Raw genomic sequence first — 23,595 nt, forward strand, 5'->3', positions numbered from 1 at the left:
TGCAGTTTTCCACAGTCAGTCGGAGTTGTGGAACCAGGAGCTCCTGAGCAACCCACAAATTAGCTCAACATCTGAGATCATTAAAGATCCAACACCATCTGCTTCATGCACAAGCCTTTAAATGTTCAGTAATGGAGAAACCGCATGTAGAAGGTTATTTTGAGTATTGATTAAGAGGCAGTTAATCCTCCAAAGACCAAAGTCTGAAATCTTCATGAAGTGGCACACAACTGGAGCTGGAACATCTCTAGATAAGATGTTCAAAAAAAGAAACACATACCAGTTGTATCTTACCAAACAAGTCCACACACTTTTGAACAGCGGTAAGGAACAACTCGCCCAAACACGAGGAAGGAACCTTAAGAAGAACCAGACTGGAGCTGGACCTTCTCCAGGGTGACACCGAATCGTGCCATTAGCACTCATTTCTCTTTCAGAAGTGTATATTATTGTGTCAGACACTGCAGAGTGAGACGAAGAGTTTTTTTTTCTTTTCACATCAGATCCAAGTGATTTTTGGCACTGAGAAACAATCCAGGAACAATCTGACGAAAGTGGAAGCTTAGACAAAAACAAAAAGACAAAAACAAGACGTGGTCGCTCAGTGGATAAGATGTTGACCGTAAATTCAACACGATACAACAACGAAGTACATTTTTATCAGATTTTTGTTTGTTTCTGCCATTTGAAGTGAAAAGGACACACCTCGTGTTTGACTCTATGCACGGCCACGCCATTTTTCCCACCACCGTTATATTCCCAAAAGATTGCAAAGCTCTCCCGACTCGCCTTCAGAGTGCGATACGAAGATGGAAGGCGTCTACATACGGTGTTCAGACCGAATATGTTTTTGTTTTTTTAATACTGCTAAAGAGATCAAACATGGCCTTCGTGGTTCGGTGTGGGCTTCAACGCAGCAACAACGCAGCAACAACGCAGCAACAGCGCAGCAGCAACAGCGCAGCAACAACGCAGCAGCAACGCAGCAACAACGCAGCAGCAACGCAGCAGCAACGCAGCAACAACGCAGCAGCAACGCAGCAACAACGCAGCAACAGCGCAGCAACAGCGCAGCAACAGCGCAGCAGCAACGCAGCAGCAACGCAGCAGCAACGCAGCAACAACGCAGCAACAACGCAGCAGCAACGCAGCAGCAACGCAGCAACAACGCAGCAGCAACGCAGCAGCAACGCAGCAACGCAGCAGCAACGCAGCAACAACGCAGCAACAACGCAGCAGCAACGCAGCAGCAACTCAGCAACAACTCAGCAACAGCGCAGCAACAACGCAGCAGCAACGCAGCAACAATGCAGCTATAAATACAAGCGTATTATGTGAACATTTAGGGAGACTGTAGAAATTGAAAATGGTTTTATTTCAGGAGCTCGGAAAGGCAGGGGTTCGGGTCGAGGTGCCGGAGCAAACCACTGAAGATTTCATCAAGAGAATAATACAGTGTGTGTGTGTGTGTGTGTGTGTGTGTGTGTGTGTGTGTGTGTCTGTGTGTGTGTGAGATCTGTTTAGTGAAAACACGTGTTCAAGTTTGCATTCACAGGTTCATTTATCATTTATTCAAAGGATTGATTTTTGTCACTTTCTTTCACTTTGTTTTCTGTTTTTTCTTCAGTTCATCCTGAGGTCAAGTTTTTCTTTCATTTTTATTCCTCATGAAAGTCAATCACACTCCTGCAACATAAAAGCGCAATATGAAGCACCAACACCAGGATAATGAGTGTGCAAAATCTTCACTTTTAGCATAATCATGCAGTATTTTAAGCGTGCACACACACACACACACACACACACACACACACACGCACTCGCACTCACTCACACTTTGGCAGAGGTACAGTTCTGCAACGCATCGCTGATCTTGGCACGAACTCGCGCTCAATCTGCTTTAGTGTCTCAAAGCCATTTTCTTCTCTCTCTTTTACGCACTCACACACACACTCACACACACACACACACACACACACACACACACACCATACATTTTTCTCTCCCAAAGACACCTTGAGCAGTCACAATCCTGATAGATGTGGGAGACACTAAACTCCTCATCTTCCTGAGCTCACCCATGACTCGTCTGTTTCCCAGCACACACACACACACACACACACACACACACACACACACACACACCATTTTCTATGCTAGCATTTTTAACAGTGTGGCAAAAATCTGGGTCACAGTTTTTTCTTTATACACACTTAAACAGACACACACACACACACACACACACACACACACACACACACACACACACACATTCTTTAGTGCTTAAAATGTCTAAGCTTTAGAGTGAATACGAATATTTATAAGTTAGAGACAGTAAAATCGAGGGCAACCCACAGCAGCCTGCCACAGTCAAACAGGAGAGGCAAGGAAAGACCATTAAAACACACACACACACACACACACACACACACACACACACAGAGCACTGCAGCTCCCGGATACCAGCAGAGCAGCTTTGCAAGACTTCTTTTGCACTCAAGTAATTTAATGACTCTGGTGTTTAATGAGGTGTGTGTGTGTGTGTGTGTGTGTGTGTGTGTGTGTGTGTGTGTGTGTGTGTGTGTGTGTCTGCCTTTTAGAGGCCCTCCAGAGGCCGTATTATGCAGACTACTCTCCCGCCCGCCTCTACATCCACACCCTCTGCACCAACCACTATCTGGACCTTTTCATCACCATCATCATCGGCATCAACGTCCTCACCATGTCCATGGAGCACTACAACCAGCCCAAGGTGGGACACACACACACACACACACACACACACACACACACACACACACACAATTTGTGCATACTATATCAGGACTTCATGTTCTGCTGTTACAGTCACAAATTTTGTATTTTGATGTTAACAAACGTACCTTCAGTGAAAGACATCCACACGTTCTAGTAGGTGGAAACGCTGATTCCGGAAATTGCTGGAAAACTTAGTTGTACATCGAGAGCCGTTGCTATAGAAACGATAACATATCTAAAAGAGTGTGTAGCATAAACTGTCAGAGATGCTGTTCCTGAGAATCAACCAACAGCTTCTGACCAACCTTCATCCTGAATTCAAACATCTTCACATGGAACAGGAAGAAACGAAAGGAATAAATATCTAAAAGAAGAAGAGGAACTCAAGGTCATGTCAGGATCCAGAGGTCGTCTTGAGTCCATCAGAAGTCAGGAGAAATTAGATGCCTGATATAAGGTGTGTGTGTGTGTGTGTGTGTGTGTGTGTGTGTGTGTGTGTGTGTGTGTGTGTGTCCAGTATCTGGAGGAATCCCTGAAATACTGCAACTATGTCTTCACGCTGGTGTTTGTGATCGAGTCCGTGCTCAAGCTGGTCGCCTTCGGATTCAGGCGGTTCTTCAAAGACAGGTGAAGGTTTTACACACATCAAACACACCAAACAAACACACATCAAATACACACACACACCAAACAAACACACACTCCAAACAAACACACATCAAACACACACACACACCAAACAAACACACCTCAAATACACATATATTTACCAAACACACAAAACAAACACACATCAAACTTTTTCTTCTTCTTTTGGCTTCCCCCATTAGGGGGCGCCACAGCAGATCATCTGTCTCCATTCCCCCCTGTCCTCTACATCTGCCTCTTTTAAACCAACTACCTGCATGTCTTCCCTCAACACATCCATAAACCTCCTCCTTGGTCTTCCTCTTTTCCTCCTTTCTGGTGGCTCCATCCACAGCATTCTCCTACTGATATACCCCATGTCCCTCCTCTGCACATGTCCACTCTTTTCTTCACTTCTCTAACACACTCTCCATTACTCTGCACTGTTGACCCCAGGTACCTGAACTCCTCCACCTTCTCCACCTCTTCTCCCTGCAACCGCACCCCTCCACTGCCCTCCCTCTCATTCACACACATGTACTCTGTCTTACTCCTATTGACTTTCATTCACCTTCTCTCCAGCATGTACCTCCACCTCTCCAGGATCTTCTCCACCTGCTCCCCACTCTCACCACAAATCACAATATCATTCACAAATCATTATAGTCCACAGAGACTCCTGTCTGACCTCGTCTGTCAACCTGTCCATCATCACTGAAAACAGGAAAGGGCTTAGAACCGATCCTTGAAGCAGTCTGTCGTTCCTACTGCACACTTCACTGCTGTCACAATGTCCTTATACATGTCCTGCACCACCATCACATACTTCTCTGACACGCCAGACTTCCTCATACAATAAACTACACATCGAACAATCCAAGTAAATAAACACACATCACACAAGTTCTCAGGAAAAGTTCCTGGTATTCAGGGTAGGGTTCCGCACTTGTGTACTGCAAAGCCAAGTCACGTGTGTAGTTCACATTTCTAAAGCCACCAGGAAAAGTTCTCAAGGTAATTTTGTGGTATTCAGGCCCCTGGTATTCAAGGTCTACACAACTCAGGTTAGTGTCTACACAACACATTAATTCTTTCTTTCTTTCTTTCTTTCTTTCTTTCTTTCTTTCTTTTTCTTTCTTTCTTTCTTTCTTTCTTTCTTTCTTTCTTTCTTTCTTTTTCTTTTCTTTCTTTTCTTTCTTTTCTTTCTTTCTTTCTTTCTTTCTTTTCTTTCTTTCTTTCTTTCTTTTCTTTCCTTTCTATCCTCTCTCAGGTGGAACCAGCTGGACTTGGCCATAGTCCTGTTGTCTGTTATGGGAATTACGCTCGAGGAGATCGACCTGAATGCCTCGTTACCTATTAACCCAACTATCATTCGCATAATGAGGGTGTTGCGCATCGCCAGAGGTACTTCAACACACACACACACACCCACACACACATATTATGGGCTAATAAGAAACAGAAGAATGACAGTAGAATGGGACATGTTTTGCAGTGTTGAAGCTGCTGAAGATGGCCACGGGGATGAGATCACTGCTGGACACGGTGGTCCAGGCTTTACCACAGGTTAGTATCTACACAACTCCAGGTTAGTATCTACACAACACAGATTACAGTCTACACAACTCACCTTAATGTCTACACAAATTAAATTAGTGTCTACACAACTCAGCTTAGTGTCTACACAACTCAGCTTAGTGTCTACACAACTCATTAATGTCTACACAACTGAGCTTAGTGTTTACACAACTCACATTAAGGTCTACACAACTCAGTTTAGTGTCTACACAACTCAGTTTAGTGTCTACACAACTCACATTAATGTCTACACAACTCACATTAGTGTCTACACAACTCAGCTTAGTGTCTACACAAGTCACATTAATGTCTACACAACTCACATTAGTGTCTACACAACTCAGCTTAGTGTCTACACAACACACATTAATGTCTACACAACTCAGGTTAGTGCCTACACAACACAGTTTAGTTGCGCTGGAGGAATTTGTTCGCAGTATCAGTGTGTTCTTGTTCCATTAAAGCAAAAAAAAAAAAAACACTGTGTTTGTTTTACAGCCTTTGCATTCTGTGCAATTCCCCTCAGGACTTTGTGTGTGTGTGTGTGTGTGTGTGTGTGTGTGTGTGTGTGTGTGTGTGTGTGTGTGTGTGAGTGAAAGAGAGAGAGAACCTTTCACAACATTTCGTTCCTTACTATAGCACATATATACACACATATAGCGTTTTCCCACAGGTATTTCTAGTCCGTTTCTGTTTTTGTTTTTTTTCTAGGTTGGAAATCTGGGGCTTCTTTTCATGCTGCTGTTCTTCATCTACGCGGCTTTGGGAGTCGAGCTGTTTGGAAAACTCGGTCAGTTCTTTACGTTGATCAGGAAAAACCTTTGCTGAATACCATAACGCTTTGCATACAAGCGCCGGTTTAATCTTTTAGTTCTGCGATGGGAAATTGTTGTCATCAAACCCTGAAGTCTAAAAGTTTTTTTTTTCAACATTTGACCTTTTTTCTAACAAATGTAAGATTTATTGCACAGCAGCCGTACAGAGAATCTACATAACACAAGCCGCGGGGACAGAATGAGGGCTGCAGCGGTTCGGGGGTCGCCCTGGGTGCCATCTTTATTTCACTTTATTACCCTGAGGGCAAAATGAGCTGAACGTCAGCTCGAGTCTCCATTCCATATACAGTACATTAGATATACACTACACACACACTACACACACTTGCAGATTGTATATTAATAAATAACTGTATTTATAATGTACATAAAAACCAATTAGCACAAAAGACACACTGCTGTTTATAAGATAAAATCAAAGATAAGATCTACTTTATTCGTAAAAATGTCTGTGTTACTGCAGAGAAGAAAAAGAAATGTGCAAATGTATAAAAAGCAGTGTAGTGTAGTGTATCATCCATTACTCACTAACAAGCACTAATTAAAGACCTTCAGTAACGAGTGCAAGATGAAGAGAATCAGTTCTGTGTGTTTGATGTGTATTTGAAATTAGTTTATTTGATGTGTGTGTGTATTTTGTGTATATAATGTGTGATTATGTTTGCTGTATGTGTGTGTGTATTTAATGTGTTTGATGTGTGTATATTTAATGTGTGTACATATTTCATTTTATTTGATGTGTGTGTATTTAAAGTGTGTTTGATGTGTCTGTATATTATATGTTTGTGTTACATGTTGTTTGGTGTGTTTTTGGTGGGTGTATTTAGTGTGTGTGTGTGTGTGTGTGTGTGTGTGTGTGTGTGTGTGTGTGTGTGTGTGTGTTTGATGTGTGTTTGTTTGGTGTATATATTTGTTTGTTTGATGTGTTTTATGTGTGTATTTTGTTTTGTGTGTTTGTGTTTGATGTGTGTTTTTGTTTGGTATGTTTGTTTGATGCATGTATTTTATGTGTGTTTGTTTAGTGTTTGTTTGATGCATTTATTTGATGTGTGTTTGTTTGGGGTATGTATTTGATGTATGCGACGTGTGTGTATGTCGGATACAGAATGCTCGGAGGAGAACCCGTGTGAAGGTCTGAGCCGTCACGCTACGTTCGAGAACTTCGGCATGGCGTTTCTCACTCTGTTCCGAGTCTCAACTGGGGACAACTGGAATGGAATCATGAAGGTGAACACTCTCACATGCGTGTGCACGTATACAAACACACACACACACACACACACACGCACACTGAGTGAACACACAGAACCATTTATGTAAAAGAGCATAAGGTGTATTAGGGTCACTGTAGATGTGATTAATACATTTTATGTGTGTGTGTGTGTGTGTGTGTGTGTGTGTGTGTGTGTGTGTGTGTGTGTGTAAAGGACACACTAAGAGAGTGTAAGAGCGGGGATCGCTGCTTGAGTTACCTGCCGCTGGTTTCGCCGCTGTATTTCGTGACCTTCGTCCTGGTGGCGCAGTTCGTCCTGGTGAACGTGGTGGTCGCGGTGCTCATGAAGCACTTAGAGGACAGCAACAAGGATGCCTGCGAAGAGGCTGAGATGGAGGCGGAGTTGGAGGCGGAGCTACAGGGTAAACGGTGGCAAAATGCCACCTCCAGCGCCAGTGAAGTTCCTGGACCGCCTGCACCAAAGCATGTAAGAACCTTTTCCACCTGGTTTCTTCACAGGGTTCTCTTCTTCTTGTTTTCTATAATTAGTTTTTACGTCTTTACGACACAATTATTCATTCTTTCAACACCACTGGTGTTCGTCCGGTCATCATGGAAACAGTTCTGAAATTTTAACAGTGCCACCTGCTGTACTGCAGGAAATATATATATATATATATATATATATATATATATATATATATATATATATATATATACTTTTCAAAGGTGCTTTCTCCTTCCTGTAACTCTTTCCTGAGGTTTCTCTTTGTTCCGAGGTGTGTGTGTGTGTGTGTGTGTGTGTGAGAGAGATTGAGAGAGGTCTGTACCTCTCATCTTTGCCTCGGTTAGCGATGATATAAGTGTGTCTGGAAATAAACCGAGTTATTTTTAACGCTCATTTCGCTAGAGCATTACTCTGTGTGATTTGGGCGGAAAGTGTCCACTTCATCGTCCTCCTCTGCCATGTGAGTAGTTTTGACCCGAAAGGCCCAACATCAGTCTGACTCAGAAGGGCTCCATTTCCAGGGTAACGACCTTCAGGACCAGAACCTGCTCTCGGTCGGGAAGCCGTGCATATCCAGGATGCTGTCTTTACCTAACGACAGCTACATGTTTTACCCCAAAGCTGGACACAAATCGGGGGACCAGCTCTTCTCCAGACAGCAGACCATCGACCAGAGTACCATTGCAGGTCGCCTACATCTCCATTTGTCCCTGAGAATAATTATAAGTGTATAATAACAACATCAAAGCAGTTCATCTCTTTTCTCTCGTTTTCAGACTCAGGTCTTTCTGCGAAGCCTGAGTCGTGCGAATGGGAATCCCTGCTGCTGGTTCCGCGGTCTCCCGCTGGCTCTGCCTCTTATCCAGAACTTCTCCCACCGCATCAGGTCACTCCACAGAAGCCTGTCAGGATGCTCCAAAGACAGGTATTGTGACAGTACAGCACACGTGTGAATGCGAGCCATTCATGTCATGTTTTTTGATGTTACATTGTGTTGTCCTGTAGGGGGCGATAAAGAGTGACTCAGTGGACTCTGCCAGCCCTGGATCCATGGACAGCTTATTCCTGCGCCGCTCCGATTCCCTCCAAGTTCCCAGCATTCCTCTGACCGGAGGCTCTGCCCCTTGTTCGCCTCTGGCCACGCCCACTGTGTGTCGCACGCAGACAGCCAGCGTCCAAACGAGCAAACGTGTGTACAGCCAGCGCAGCATCTCATCACGCAGATCCACACACACACAACCGGACACGTACACACACATGTGCACAAACATGCACAAGTCAAACACCTCGGACAAAGAAATCAGGCAAATCCTTTCGTCCAGCGAAGGAAAAGACTCCGGAGTCAGGTTCCTCCGACGCAGCTACACCTTAACACCGCACGTCGCAGGCACTTTATGTTTGAAAAGCCAATCACAGCGGAGTAACAGTACAGGAAGTGAACTGAGGAAATACAACAGCATGGACTTCACCCACGGGGCGTGGTCGAACCGGAAGGACTCGCAAGAAACGCAAACGTCTCTGTCACACAGGGGGCACAAAACAAGTCCACCTAGTGTCCCGGCTTCACAGCCCCGCCCTTTTTCCCTGACGCCTCTCACAAAGGCGTGGTCCTAAAACGGGGGGCACCGTCGCTTGACTCCACCCTTGCTCCACCCCCGTTCAGGGGATCTTTGGATCTTCCTGATTCTCTGCTAGTTGCTAAGCCCCTCCCACATTTATCGATCCGTTCGTCTGTCTGTTCTGAGCAAACGAACAAATGCGTTTCAGACGAGGACCAATCATCGCACTGTGTCCCACTCGACGCCTAATCAAAGGGTTTTTTATGCGTGGCTTATTGTTAGGATGGTTTGTTCAGGCAATGATGATTCAGACCAAAACTTTTGACACTAATGTGCACCTTTAAGCTAGAAAATCTTTTAAAAAAAATAACAATAACAGTAGGGTGATAATGAGTTATGCAATTGTTTGTTTGTCTGTTTGTTTTTTTCCCTAATCATATTGATTAGAGATTTGAGATTATAAAAACTTTGTGCAGCTGGATCCTTGTTATAAAATGAAGCTCAGAGTAGCTCTGTACCCTGCGTTCACACAAGCCTGAGACGAGTGAGCGTGACCTTTCGTTCGGACAAGAAAGCTGTAAATAAACCTTCCAAAGCTAGCTAGCTAATCGGTGTGCGAGCCGTTTGTTTGACTTGCGCTGATGTTACGTTCTCGGCTTTGCGCTAGCTTCGTTCTCAAATTATGTTAGCAAGGCACGCTTTTTTGTACTAGCTAAGTCCACTCACTAGACGCACTAGCGATCTTCCTGCTACTTCCTTCCGAGCGTTTATTTTTCTACGTAGACACAATTAATAAGGTTGTATATAAACTAAATCATTAAGTTTTTTTTCTTATTTTTCCCATTTCATTGCAATAGCTACAAAATCTGAGTGGGGAACCGAGAAAATGTCGGACCCCACGAACCATTGGGTTGGTCTGAAGCATCGTTCGGTTCCGCACTTGATATAATTTGCATAAATCGCGATCAGAAAAGTCGCTTTGTCGCTCGCAGCAGTAAACATGGGGTTACAATCAGGTCGTGACGAATTTCGAAAACACCCCGATAATCATGAACAGGTTCAGGAGCCTTACAGAGAGCGGTGTATTAGTGGACAGTTGCTATGGAAACCAGACCTCAGATGAAGGTACGAGATACGGTTTTGACCAGAAAGTCAGAGCAGTGATGTTAATTAGTCTCAAATGATCCGTCTCATAAATCGGAAAACACACACTGCATGAAGTCTTCAGGCGTGTCCAGAGGAGCAGGACAGAGGGACGGAGGACTCATGGATTTACTGAATGCGGCACCGATGATGTTTTACAAACAACAAAAAAGTTTTGCACGTGCTAATTTTTTTTCTTGTTGGTTTCCTCTTGAAATAACTGTTTCTATGAAATCGGTTAGATTTTCCCCCTGAGCCCCCGAGAGGTTCTGCAGTACGATATATAAACCACTCTTCTATTATTATTATTATTATTGTGTTGTGTTGTGTTGTGTACATTCGGTAAATATTTCGGCGTGAAAGCAGCCCGTATGCGCAAACCATTTTAAACAAATACACAACAAAAACATGAAAAAGGCAACAAAAACAACATATAGCAAATGCACAACAGTTCATTCGTAACACAACAAATCAACAAGTATGTGGTGTGTAGTAAAGACACAAAACCACATGTTGTGTGTTGATTTTGCTGTAATGTTATTTTTAGTTTTGTTGTGGCTGCAAATGTGCAGTTGTGCGTTTGTTTGCCTTTTTATTCCATTAATTTGTTGTTGTTTTTTTCTGATTGTGTTTTTGCTTTGTGTTGTGTTTTCAGGTTTTGTTGCATTTTATTTTTGTGATTTCAGATTTCAGAGTTTTGAGATTTGTTGTTATCTTGTTTTGGTTGTTGGTTGTTGCGTGTTTTATTTTTAGTTGCGTTCTGGGTTTTTTTTGTGTGTTTCCTGTTTGTTGTCATTTTTGTGTTTGTATCGCATTCTGATTTGCTGAGTTTGTAGTCTTATGTTGTTCATTTATCTTGGTTTTTTTGTTTATAGCTTTTGAATTTTTTTATATTTTGTCTTTTTGTTTTATTGTTTTTATTGTTGAGGTTTGGATCTTGTTGTTGTTTTCCAAATGTTTTGTTGCATTTGTTGGCTCATTGTTGCATTTTTGTGTTTTATAGTCATTTGTTGCATTTTGATTTTGTTTCAAATTCTTTCGGTTGTTTTTTTCAGTGTTGTGTGTTTTCTGATTTGTTTTGTTATTTTTGGTTTTGGTTTTGCACACTTTATTTAAATTGTTTTATTTTTAGTTGTGTCGCATTTCTTTTGGGGTTTGGTTGTGTTCCTTTTATGTTTTGTTGAATTTTTTATTTGTTGTATTGTGTTTTCTTTTGGTCACTATTGCACTTTTTGTATTGAGGGTTTTTGTTTGTTTGTTTGTTTATAAATTTTCAATTTTGTTGTGTTTTTGCTTGTGGTTTGAATTTTGTTGTTGATTTCCAAATGTTGTATTGTGTTTTCTAATCTGCTGTATCAATTTTTTGTGTGTGCATTTTGTTGCTGTTGTGATTTTGTTTTGTTCACATGATTTGCGTACAGGCTGCAGCCTCGTTATACCTCATCAATCTTTGCAACCCAAAGCCACACCTGTAGCTCTCCTCACAACCTCGCACTTGCACATTGCTACACTACACTCAGACCGCTACAGTCGCACAGCGCTATTCTCGCACCGCTATACTACACTCACACTGATATACTCACACTGCTATTCACACACCGCTACACTCGCAGACGCTTTTCTTGCACCACTACACTACACTCACACCGCTACACTCGCACCGCACTATTCTCATGCCACAACACTACACTCGCACTGCTAATCCACACTCACACAGCCCTATTCTTGCACGGCTACACTACACTCGCGCAGCTACACTACACTCGCACAGCTACACTACACTCGGACAGCGCTAATCTCACACGGCTAACTACACTCGCACGGCTACACTACACTCGCACGGCTACACTCGCACGGCTACACTTGCACGGCTACACTAGCACGGCTACACTACACTCGCACAGCTACACTACACTGGCACGGCTACACTCGCACGGCTACACTCGCACGCTACACTACACTCGCACAGCACTATTCTCGCTCCATAGAAGTTTGGAATAGAAGCATATATGGGTGGGAAAGTCAGGTGTCCCAATACTTTGGTCATATTTACATGACATTGTATTTACATGAACAACACTCAGCAGGTGAGGGTTAGGGGCCTTGCTCAGGGGCCCATTAGTGGTCCGACCACTGAGCAACCACCACCTTTATATAGCGTATGTTAGAGCAGAGAATCAGTAGCTTCTCCAGCTTTAGACCAAATCTCGTGGTTTTCTTCTTTAATCCAGACGTTCTCATGCGAACTCTTCCATTCGTTAGATCTCTGACGTGGTGGAAAAGGAACTCTGTGGAATCTTTAAGGGCTTGTAAACGAACACGCGAGCAGCGGGTCACGACGCGTCACGTTCCATCCTCACATCTCCGTTTTTCCTGTGGTTTTTTTTTCTTTTTGTTTTCTATCCACAAAATTGTGATAAATTGTCTAAAGAAAATATTCAAGTTTTGATGTCCATGTTTTTGTGGGAACATGATAAAAAAGTCTTGCAGGCCGGACTGAAGGATGGACGTCTGGACTGTGCCGTGAGACGAAATTCAGGACTCGTTATAATCAGGGCATCGGAACTACGACGCGAGGAATTCAAACGGCTGAGTGTATTTGTAAAGTCAATAAATTTTACTGAAGAGCATGAAACATCTCTGCACGTTCCTGAACACGTTCCTGAACACTGATAAAACAGGTTTGTTTAAAACAAGCTTTACATTTCTAGAATTTAGAAAAAATTTGGTTTTCTTTTAGTTTCGGATATCAGTTATTTGCACCTGAATGTTCTGTAAAGTACACTGAAAGTACACTGTGTCACCAAAAGTATTTGGACACCTGACTTTTCCACCCATATGCTTCTTCTCCAAACTTCTCCACAACAAAAAATTGGACACACACAATCAGACATATGGTCAGGTGTCCACAGATTGTTGGCGCTAGAGTGTATCGTAGAGTGACTGTCAGAGAGAAAATGATGAGCCAGGATGCAGCAGCAGCGAGCTCTGAGAAGGACACGCCAGGCACCATGGAGTCCGTGTGAAGACTCACCTCATTACGGTTGACCCTCAGGAGGTCAAACAGCTGGTATCTAAAGGTATCCATCCACTTCAACAAATTCTGAGTAAAGTGCTGAGATGGTACATATAGATGTTTTTGAAATCTTTTTATAAAGTGGAATTTTCCAGTCAGGAAACTGCCCTCAGGTGGAACTCAAGATCATACTTCTGAATGTACTCTGGTATAAAATTAGTGTTTTATGTGAAAAACTCACTTTTGTTACGACCTGAGAAACATTTCGCCTCAAAGTCTGAGTATTTTTTTGTTCTGAAGTAAAACATTCTGTTTTAAACACTAATATTAGCCTCCGATCTGACTAGCTGCTTAAACAGTTATGCTAGCAACAGGGGACCGTGCTAGTCTAGTCTGATTTAGCAAAAAAAACAAGTCATAGTTTCGTAGTTTAGATGTTTTTTCTTATTTGAATATTTGATGCAACACTGCAGTCCATTAGACGGACACCTGACCATGAGATTGACATGGGCTTCTTCTTAAGCATCTCTACTTTTCTGGGAGGATGTTCCACTAGATTCTGTGGAGATTCATTCAGCTACAAGGGTGTTAGTGAAAGTCAGGTACTGATGGAGGTGAGGTGAGAAGGTGGGTGCAGTCAGCATTCATATACATTCATGTGCAATAGGGTTTGGAGCTCTATAGCAGGAGATCTTCCACATTTTCCAACCCATGGAAAGCAGATCTTCATGGAGCTGGCTTGAGCACCAGGCTGGAACAGGTTCGGGTCTCCTAGTTTAAGGGAAAATTACATGCTCCTGCTTATAAATACATTCAATACAAGTCGTGCCTGTAACTTTGTGGGAACTTTTTGGGAATGAACCACATTTGGGTGGAAAACTCTGGTGTCCTCCATATAGACAGTGTATGTTTTACATCTTCATATCTACATAGAGAGCTTTAAACACATTGTGTTCAACAAAAGCCGAAAGGTCACTGAAGAGTATTCTAAAATCATAATATTTTTTTCAGAATCTAATGTACCGAGAAGCTGATTGGATAATAATCCAGTGTGATGGATGTATAGAAACATTCCAGATTTCTATGTTTATATGGTTGTATTGTATTGTAGCATCCGGCAACAGCAAAGCCGTTCTTTACTCCTGATTTAATTAAAGCTGAAATGTAAGCAGGAACATAAATCATCTCTGAATACACAGAACTGTTTTGTGTTTTAATACTGATGATGCTTCGTTCCTACAAAAGTCAGACATTTTCACTTGAATTCTATTTCGCGTTGTTTAGAACGTGCTAAAGCTACTTTCAGACACAGATACTTACTTAAAATTACTTCCTGATACAACTGTGTTAATTACACAGCGAGTCTTTTTGAAGGCATGGCCTCCGCCTGCTTTTGTAAATGATCGTTTTTTTGTTTCACACAGACACACAATCGCATTCGTCTCAACAGGAATATTCGTACAAAACATCATGAGTGCTCAAAGTTCCAGCAGTGTGTGAAATCACTCTCACACTCTCACACTCTTCCATCGTGTCTCTTCTTTGCAACGATTTTTTTCTCAGATTACTGTATTGGGTCACTCTTTAGTCCAGTCTTGGTGTTCTGGTGCCCCCTGGTGGTGCCGAGGTGCATTTTAACTCTAATGAACTAATGAAGCAGCGATGCTGTGAAACACCGGATATTGGCTTTTATGGACTTCCTGTCATAATGAAGCGCTAATTGATCATGTTTTTATTGTTCAGTCATTTGGTAATAGTGAAATTATATACGTCACAGCAGCTGTTTTTGGAGTCAGATTACTGACAATCGATTAAACGATAATAAACTCGATTGTTACATTTAAGTTTATAGATAACCGAATATTTTCATTGTCTAGCAACAGATTTAGCAACATTGTCTAGAAACAGATAATGGCGAATATTTTTCTATTTTTCATTAATTATCCAAGTAGTTGCTGGATTTTCTATCACCGTTGTGTGACATTTCTAGAACACTAGAGGGCGCGAGTTACCGCGATTTATTCACCAGCAGCGCGGTGTAACGCCAACTCACATCACGTGTAATGAGTCAAATAAAGTAGACATGATGACACACGTGTGCTTGCAGAAAGAGTGTTTAATTCAGTCAGAGATTCACTGAACACATTTCTTCTCCTCTCTAAATGCTAAAACAGGATTTTTATAGGAAGTAGGAATTTCTACGCTTTATTTTATCATGCAGTGAGACCAAGGGACACACACACACACACACACACACTCATAGATGCTCTCATTAGGACCCTTTTTTTACACACATGTAGTGTGTAATGGCTATAGCTCTGCCCCTCCAGCTCATACACACACACACACACACACTCTCTCTCTCTCTCTCTCTCTCTCTCTGGATGTAATAATGTAGTGATAAGGTTTAGATACTTTCATATTTGCTTTACAAGTGTACGATACAGTTAGAAATAAATACAGGAAGTGAAACTTTCATTTCAAATTCATAGCATTCATATAATAATAATAATAATAATAATAATAATAATAATAATAATAAACGTAACACATTTATCACCTCTTAGAAACTTTTTTTTAACAAAAACTCCCAAAATAGCAGCTTTCTTTTCCATAACTTCGTATTCACGCTGCTTTGTTTTGCTTGAAATAATAAACGATTTTATTTATTATTACAAAAGATTTCATTTAATCCAAGACAATTAGTCATTTTTAATACTTTCAACTTTAAAGAAGCCCTTAGAACTAAAAAGGGGAAAAAAAACGTAAAAATACTCGTGCATATCGGTTCAGCACTGCTTTAAATGCTAACTTGTCGACCTCCCCATGCTACGACGTGTGTGTGTGTGTGTGTGTGTGTGTGTGTGTGTGTGTGTGTGTGTGTGTGTGTGTGTGTGATAAAATTAAATGATCATACCTGTATATAAGGCTACATATATAACTGCAACAAAATATTTGCCTCAATCGAATATTACATGGTATTGCCAAAAGTTTGTGGACACCTGAGCATAAGTTTGGTATGTGAATCTTTTTGAGAAGACAATTCCACATCAAGTTCCCATCATAAAGAGCTCCAGTTTTCTGGGAAGATGTTTCACTTGATTTTGTGGAGATTCGTGTGAGATTCAGCCACAAGTCCAATTCAGCCACAAGTCCAATTCAGCCACAAGTCCAATTCAGCCAGTCAGCATCCCAAATTCATTGTTGAGTAGTGTTGGAGCTCTATAGCAGGAGATCTTCTAATCACCCCCATGTACAGCAGATCTTCACAGAGCTGGCTTTGTGCACTTTGTGTTGTGCTGGAGTAGGTTTGGGTCTTGTAGTTCTAATGAAAGGGAAGATTTCATGCTACCGGAGCCAAAGACGTCTTATACGATGGTATATACCACTTGGTGGTAACAGTTTGAGGAAGAAGCACATATGGGTGGAGAAGTCTGGTGTCCCAATACTTTTGGCCACACCGTGTGCCATAGAGTAGTCAGATCCCCTTAAAAAGTACTAAACTACTAATTACTCGTTGTCCGTTCAGTTCATCATTGAGTTTTCAAGTGACCTGATGGAAACTTGTTCACTGATTATTATGAATGTAAATAGCTAGCTCACTATGTAGCATCATAGCTTCCTCTCTATTTACCGTTATAAGTTACTACTGTAGATTGCTATTTGTTTTTTCCAATAAATGAATGAATGTTGTGTTGTTTTTTGTTTTGTTTTGTTTGTGTAATAGTTTATTTGATGATGTGTAAGCGTGGAAGTAAAGTAGAGAGTAAAGGAGAGATCGTCTAGCCTGCGCTGAAAACAGTACCGGAACCGAACAGTAGGGGACTAAGCCACTCTCTTCTCACAGGACGAGAGATTAAAAAGCAGGCGGGATCTGGTACCCGGGTGGGCGTGTCTCCACCGTCTCAATCAGCGTGGGGCTCTTGTCGATGGTGGTCTGGTGGATGGCGTCGTTGGACGGATAGGGCTGCTTAGGGACTTCGGTGGAGGTGAATAGCGTCATGTCTGTCCCGAGCAGGAATTTCTGCACTGCGACCACCGTTAGCGCCGCCTAGCCAGAGTCAGCACATTAGTCACGTCAATACCTTAGCATTTTTACTACTATACTATTTTATTTATTTCTTTTTATGGAAGGATGTCTCCAGTGTCAACACTTGTTGACTCCAGTGTCTCCAGTGTCAACACTTGTTTTGTTAGCAGCTGTGTAATGAGCCCTTTTTTTTTGAGTTTCTTTTCTTCTCTATGTGAATTATACACCTTTCCATGTTTTATACGAATGTTATCTACTTTGAGATGAATGTTAGCAAATGCATTAATTACATAAATTACTGCTCATCTTTTGTACAAAAAACATATCGAACATATTGTACCTGTGTGAGTCTGGACAGAAATGAAATAGTAACACATGTGTAGCGTACGTTTTCGTACATTTTCAACATAGCAGGTAGTATTAAGTATGTATTTGCATGTACATGTACTGTGTGTGTTTTTGTTTGCTTTTCTGCTGGTCTTACCCAGGTAAGAATGGAGAAGAAGGAGAAGGCAATGGCGGCTCGTGCCGCGTCTGAAGCCTGCTCCAGTGGCAGGACTTTGGGTGAGGTTCGACTCCACTGATTCGCCAGAAAGCAAAATCCAACAAACCACAGGAACGACCAAAGTCCTGCAGAGGTGGAGACACTTTTATGCAGAACAAATGATAGAGGATGGAGGGATCAGTAGTGGAGTGTTAGAGGATAGAGGAGTGAGTGGCACAGTGGTAGAGGATGGAGGGATCAGTGGAGCAGTGGTAGAGGATGAAGAGATTAAGAATACTGTGGTGGAGGAGGGAGGAATTAATGGTACAGTGGTAGATGATGGATGGATCAGTGGAGCAGTGGTAAATAATGGAGGGATTAGTGGAGCAGTGGTAGAGAATGGAGGGATCCAGTGAAATATAGACAATGGATCAAGGATAATGTGGTGGATGATAGAGGTATCAGTGGAACAGAAGTAACGGATGAAGGGATCAGTGGTGCAGTGGTAGACGGTGGAGGAGTGAGTGACACAGTGATAGAGGATAAAGGGTTCAGTGGTGCAGTAGTGGAGGATGGAGGGATAATGGATACTGTGATGGAGGAGGGAGGAATGAATGGTACAGCGGTATATGATGAATGGATCAGTGACGCAGTGGTAGATGATAGAGGGATTCATGGAGCAGAGGTGGATGATGGAGGGGATTAATGGAGCAGTGGTAGATGATGGAGAGATCAGTAGAGCAGTGGTGGATGATGAAGGGATCAGTGGAGCAGTGGTGGATGATGAAGGGATCAGTGGAGCAGTGGTGGATGATGAAGGGATCAGTAGAGCAGTGGTGGATCATGAAGGGGTCAGTGGAAGATGGATAAGGTATCTGTGGTGGAGGAGGGAGGAATGAATGGTACAGCAGTATATGATGAATGGATCAATGATGCAGTGGTGGACGATGGAGGGATTAATGGAGCAGAGGTGGATGATGGAGGGATTCATGGAGCAGAGGTGTGTGATGAAGGGGGATTAATGGAGCAGTGGTAGATGATGGAGGGATCAGTGGAGCAGTGGTAGATGGTGAAGGGGTCAGTGGAAGATGGATAAGGTATCAAGGACACTGTGGTAGAGGATAGAGGGATCAGTGGTGCAGTGGTTGAGGAAGTGTGTATAGTGTGTATATATAGTGTGTGCGTGTTGTATAGAAGTATGTGTGCTCACCTGAGAAGGCCATCTCCAGCAGCACAGCTCTCCTGCGCTCCTTCACGCTGCTGATCTGAGGGAAGTAGATGTCAAGGGCCAGAAAGCCCAGGCACGCCAGAAACGCCAGCACACCCACGATGATGCCGTAGTTGCAGGCGTCTTCGTTTTTATTGAAGACGCAGTGCAGCCGCTCGCTGCCCCTGTTTACGTAGCCCTCGTTTACTATTGAGCCGAACACCACCATGGAGAAGATCTGCAAGACAGGAGAGTGTCACTGACGCTGGAGACTCCTTCCATAAAACCAGTCCCCTTGCACAGCAATACAGCGCCCCCTAGCGTTCCTGCTTCTGCTGTAATGTGTCCCGGAAGTGATTTTTGAAGCGTGTCAAGCACCTTGATTCCCGCTGGATTTCCGCAATGGTGTCAAAATGGCAATCTTTGAGCTGGACCTTCATCTTCAGGAAGATGGCAAAGTCTGTAGGAGCCAAATCCGGCGGGTAGGGTGGGTGCAGATGTGAGGGCAGGTATGGTAACCTGTGTGGTCAGAATAGCACCAGTTGCACAGCTCCTGATGTCACACTGACTTATGAAGCTTGGTGCTCCCTGTGACTGTGATCTGTTGGCTTGTTACAGAACTATTCTTGAAACATTTTGATACCACCTGGTACATTTATGGCATTTAAACTTTTGATCTCATTCAGCAGGTATGGTGGTTTGGGGGACTTGCTCAAGGGCCCAGGAGTGGGAGGTTAGTGTGTGTGGGATTTGATCTCATGACCTCATGATCTCAGTCTAATGCTTAAGGCACTAAGCTCCCATCTCCAAACTTCTTTCAATGAAAAAAATGCCTTAAAGGAAGAGAACGCTTTCAATAATACAAGTGTTTATAAATATTTGTATCAAATGGAAAGTAAAGAAGAACAATCCTAATCAAATCTGGTGTGGGGAACTCGAGAGGTCGGTTGTTTGGTCTATTAGAACTAACCCCAGATCTTCTGTATATGTAGGTTCTCTCAAGTCCTTCTGTCTCTTCATGCAATCCAGGACAGACTATGTAATGTTGAGATCAGGACTCTTTATTACTTCCAGGACTCCATGGTCTTTCTGCAGAAGATCGTTCTTAATGATGTTGGCTAGATGTTCAAGGTCATTGTTCTGGTGCAAAATAAATTTGGGGCCAATCAGACGTCTCTCTGATGGTACTGCATGATGGATCTTTCTGTGGTTCTCAGCATTGAGGACACCATTAATCCTGACCAAATCTCCATGTCCATTAGTGCCCCAAACATGCAGGAAACCTCCACCATGCTTCACTGCTCTCTTTCTCTCTGACACATGTATAAGGAATTACCTCCTTATTCCCACCTGAGTGTTAGAATGTTTAAAAAATGTATGTGTGTGTGTGTGTGTGTGTGTGTGTGTGTGTACTGTTCAGGCTATATCGTCCTGCATTTTCCTCTGAAGGGTGCTCGAGCTATTTTGAGATGTGGCCTCTTGCATGCTCATGCACATCGCACATCACAAAAACACACACACACACACACACACACACACACACACACACACACACACACACACACACACACACACACACACACACACACACACACAGATATCTGAATCCATTGTGGTGTTCCGTATTAGTACAGTATTAAGTAGTAAAAGCACTCGTCACTGTATATATAACCTCCCTCTCTCTCCCTCCCTCTCTCTCTCTATCCTCTCTCTCCTCCCTCTCTCTCTCTATCTCTCTCTCCCTCCTCTATCTCTCTATCCCTCTCTCTCCTCCCTCTACCTCTCTATCCTCTCTCTCCTCCCTCTCTCTCTATCCTCTCCCTCCCTCCCTCTATCTCTCTAGCTCTCTCTCCTCCCTCTCTCTCTATCCCTCTCTATCCTTCCTTCTCTCTCTCTATCCCTCTCTCCTCCCTCTCTCTCTCCTCCTCTCTCTCTCTCTCTCCTCCCTCTCTCTCTCTCTCTCTCCCTCCTCTATCTCTCTATCTCTCCCTCCTCCCTATACCTCTCTATCTCTCTCCTCCTCTCTCTCTCTATCCCTCTCCCTCCCTCCCTCTATCTCTCTATCTCTCTCTCCCTCCTCTATCTCTCATCCCTCTCCCTCCCTCTACCTCTCTATCCTCTCTCTCCTCCCTCTATCTCTCTATCCTCTCTCTCCTCCTCTCTCTCTCTATCCCTCTCCTCCCTCTGTCTCTATCTCTCTCCTCCTCTATCTCTATCCCTCCTCCCTCCCTCCTCTCTCTATCCCTCTCTCTCCTCCCTCTCTCTCTATCCCTCTCTCCTCCCTCTATCTCTCTATCCCTCCCTCTTCCTCCCTCTATCTCTATCCTCTCCCTCCCTCCCTCTATCTCTCTATCCCTCCTCCCTCCCTCCTCTCTCTATCCCTCTCTCCTCCCTCTATCTCTCTATCCGCCCTCTTCCTCCCTCTATCTCTCTATCTCTCTATCCTCTCCTTCCTCCCTCTACCTCTCTATCCCTTTCTCCCTCCCTCTATCTCTATCCTCTCTCTCCTCCCTCTATCTCTCTATCCTCTCCCTCCCTCTATCTCTATCTCTCTCTTCCTCCTCTATCTCCCTATCCCTCTCCTCCCTCTATCTCTCTATCTCTCTCTCTCTCCTCCCTCTATCTCTCTATCCCTCTCCTCCCTCCTCTATTCCTCTCTCTCCCTCCTCTATCTCTATCCCTCCTCTTCCTCCCTCTATCTATCTATCTATCCTCCTCTATTTCTCTTCCCTCTCTATCCCTCCTCTATTTCTCTTCCCTCTCTCTCCCCTCCCGCTATCTCTCTATCCTCTCTCTCTCCTCTCTTTATCTCTCTATCCTCCCTCTCTCTCCTCCCCTATCTCTCTATCCCTCCCTCTTCCTCCCTCTATCTCTCTATCCCTCCCTCTAGTTCTCTTCCCTCTCTCTCTCTCTCTCTCTCTCTCTCTCTATCTTTTTCTGTCTATGTGGAAACTGAATCAGCACTGTGACGCTGTATTTATGATGGAATGAGCAACAATCACAACATGGCACTGAGAAATACACAAACCAACACAATACCCAACATTACAACATTACTTACAGAGTCACTAACATCTGAAACTAAATTCCTTGTGTGTGTTTCAACACACCAATAAACCTGATTCTGATTACTGTTATTCAAAATATATATCTTTTTGTTAGTAGTAAAAAATATTGTTAGAAAATAAATGATTATCCCATTACAGAGATAATAATAATAATAATAATAATAATAATAATAATAATAATAATCGATCATCTTGGTAGTCATCAGTCATAATTGTATTTTATATATATATAAGTATAATATGTATTGATGCATTTATTTATTTATATATGAAGTACTACCACATGCTATTATTAATTATACATTATTATACTTTTGCATCCTAATTGTGGATAAAATGGAGCCTCTGCGTTTCCACGGTAACATGTGACGTCACCTCCACCGTAACAGCATCCTACGTACAATCGCGCGCCCCTCATCCACACTGGTATTATTATTATTATTATTATTATTATTATTATTATTATTATTGTTGTTATTTTTATGATGATGATGATGATGATGATGATGATGAAGATGATGGTGTGCAGTAGTGAGCCGCTCTCAGACGCGCAGGAAGGTGAAAGTGAAGGTGAATAAAGAAGTAAATGAATGTTTTCTTTACCCAGGCGAGGAACCGCAGGATGGTCTGTGGTCTTTTGGCGAAGGTGATTGGGTCGAATCCCGTCCCGGTTCGTCCCGCTCCGTACGAGCCCGTCCCGTTCATCATCACCATCACCATCCTCCTCCTCCTCCTCCTCACGTTTGCGCGCTCTGTCCGTGCACCGCGCGCGTGCACGACCGACAATGCGCGCGACCTGAGGTGGGGAGCGGACAATTACGGCAACTGTAACGTCATCGTTATTAAATAAAAATTCTAATTATGATATAATTATTATTATTAACATTATTATATAAAATTGTAATTATAACATTTGCAATTATGATATTTAATGTTATAATTAAATTATTGCTGTTAATAATACTGATGATTATTATTATTATTATTGTTATTATTATTATTATTATTATTATTATTATTATTATTATTGTTATTATTATTATTATTATTATTATTATTATTGTTGTTATTTTTATGATGATGATGATGATGATGATGATGATGAAGATGATGGTGTGCAGTAGTGAGCCGCTCTCAGACGCGCAGGAAGGTGAAAGTGAAGGTGAATAAAGAAGTAAATGAATGTTTTCTTTACCCAGGCGAGGAACCGCAGGATGGTCTGTGGTCTTTTGGCGAAGGTGATTGGGTCGAATCCGTCCCGGTTCGTCCCGCTCCGTACGAGCCCGTCCGTTCATCATCACCATCACCATCCTCCTCCTCCTCCTCCTCACGTTTGCGCGCTCTGTCCGTGCACCGCGCGCGTGCACGACCGACAATGCGCGCGACCTGAGGTGGGGAGCGGACAATTACGGCAACTGTAACGTCATCGTTATTAAATAAAAATTCTAATTATGATATAATTATTATTATTAACATTATTATATAAAATTGTAATTATAACATTTGCAATTATGATATTTAATGTTATAATTAAATTATTGCTGTTAATAATACTGATGATTATTATTA

At 42.6% G+C, this 23,595-nt stretch overlaps 2 protein-coding genes across 4 annotated transcripts in view; one reads left to right on the forward strand and one right to left on the reverse strand.

Moving 5' to 3' along the window:
* cacna1hb (calcium channel, voltage-dependent, T type, alpha 1H subunit b) overlaps positions 1-10,867 on the forward strand; it is a 95,284-nt gene extending 84,417 nt beyond the window's left edge. For all 3 annotated transcript variants that reach the window (XM_046837359.1, XM_046837360.1, XM_046837362.1), the window contains 10 exons: positions 2,601-2,752; positions 3,275-3,384; positions 4,655-4,788; positions 4,880-4,950; positions 5,674-5,752; positions 6,904-7,025; positions 7,226-7,498; positions 8,041-8,206; positions 8,296-8,444; positions 8,525-10,867. In XM_046837359.1, coding sequence (XP_046693315.1) covers positions 2,601-2,752; positions 3,275-3,384; positions 4,655-4,788; positions 4,880-4,950; positions 5,674-5,752; positions 6,904-7,025; positions 7,226-7,498; positions 8,041-8,206; positions 8,296-8,444; positions 8,525-9,133 — 1,865 coding nt within the window. In that variant the 3' untranslated portion in view covers positions 9,134-10,867. The remainder of the gene's footprint in view (positions 1-2,600; positions 2,753-3,274; positions 3,385-4,654; positions 4,789-4,879; positions 4,951-5,673; positions 5,753-6,903; positions 7,026-7,225; positions 7,499-8,040; positions 8,207-8,295; positions 8,445-8,524) is intronic.
* Positions 10,868-15,335: 4,468 nt separating this feature from the next.
* On the reverse strand, positions 15,336-22,817 carry syngr3b (synaptogyrin 3b). Its single transcript, XM_046837363.1, has 4 exons — positions 22,630-22,817; positions 18,962-19,196; positions 17,752-17,897; positions 15,336-17,288 (listed from the first exon to the last, which is right to left on the reverse strand). Exons 1-4 carry the CDS (start codon positions 22,744-22,746, stop codon positions 17,094-17,096), a joined length of 693 nt encoding a protein of 230 aa, XP_046693319.1. The 5' UTR covers positions 22,747-22,817; the 3' UTR covers positions 15,336-17,093.
* Between the last annotated feature and the right edge of the window lie 778 nt (positions 22,818-23,595).

The sequence above is a fragment of the Silurus meridionalis genome, chromosome 24 (genome assembly GCF_014805685.1).
Source record: "Silurus meridionalis isolate SWU-2019-XX chromosome 24, ASM1480568v1, whole genome shotgun sequence".
NCBI lineage: Eukaryota > Metazoa > Chordata > Actinopteri > Siluriformes > Siluridae > Silurus > Silurus meridionalis.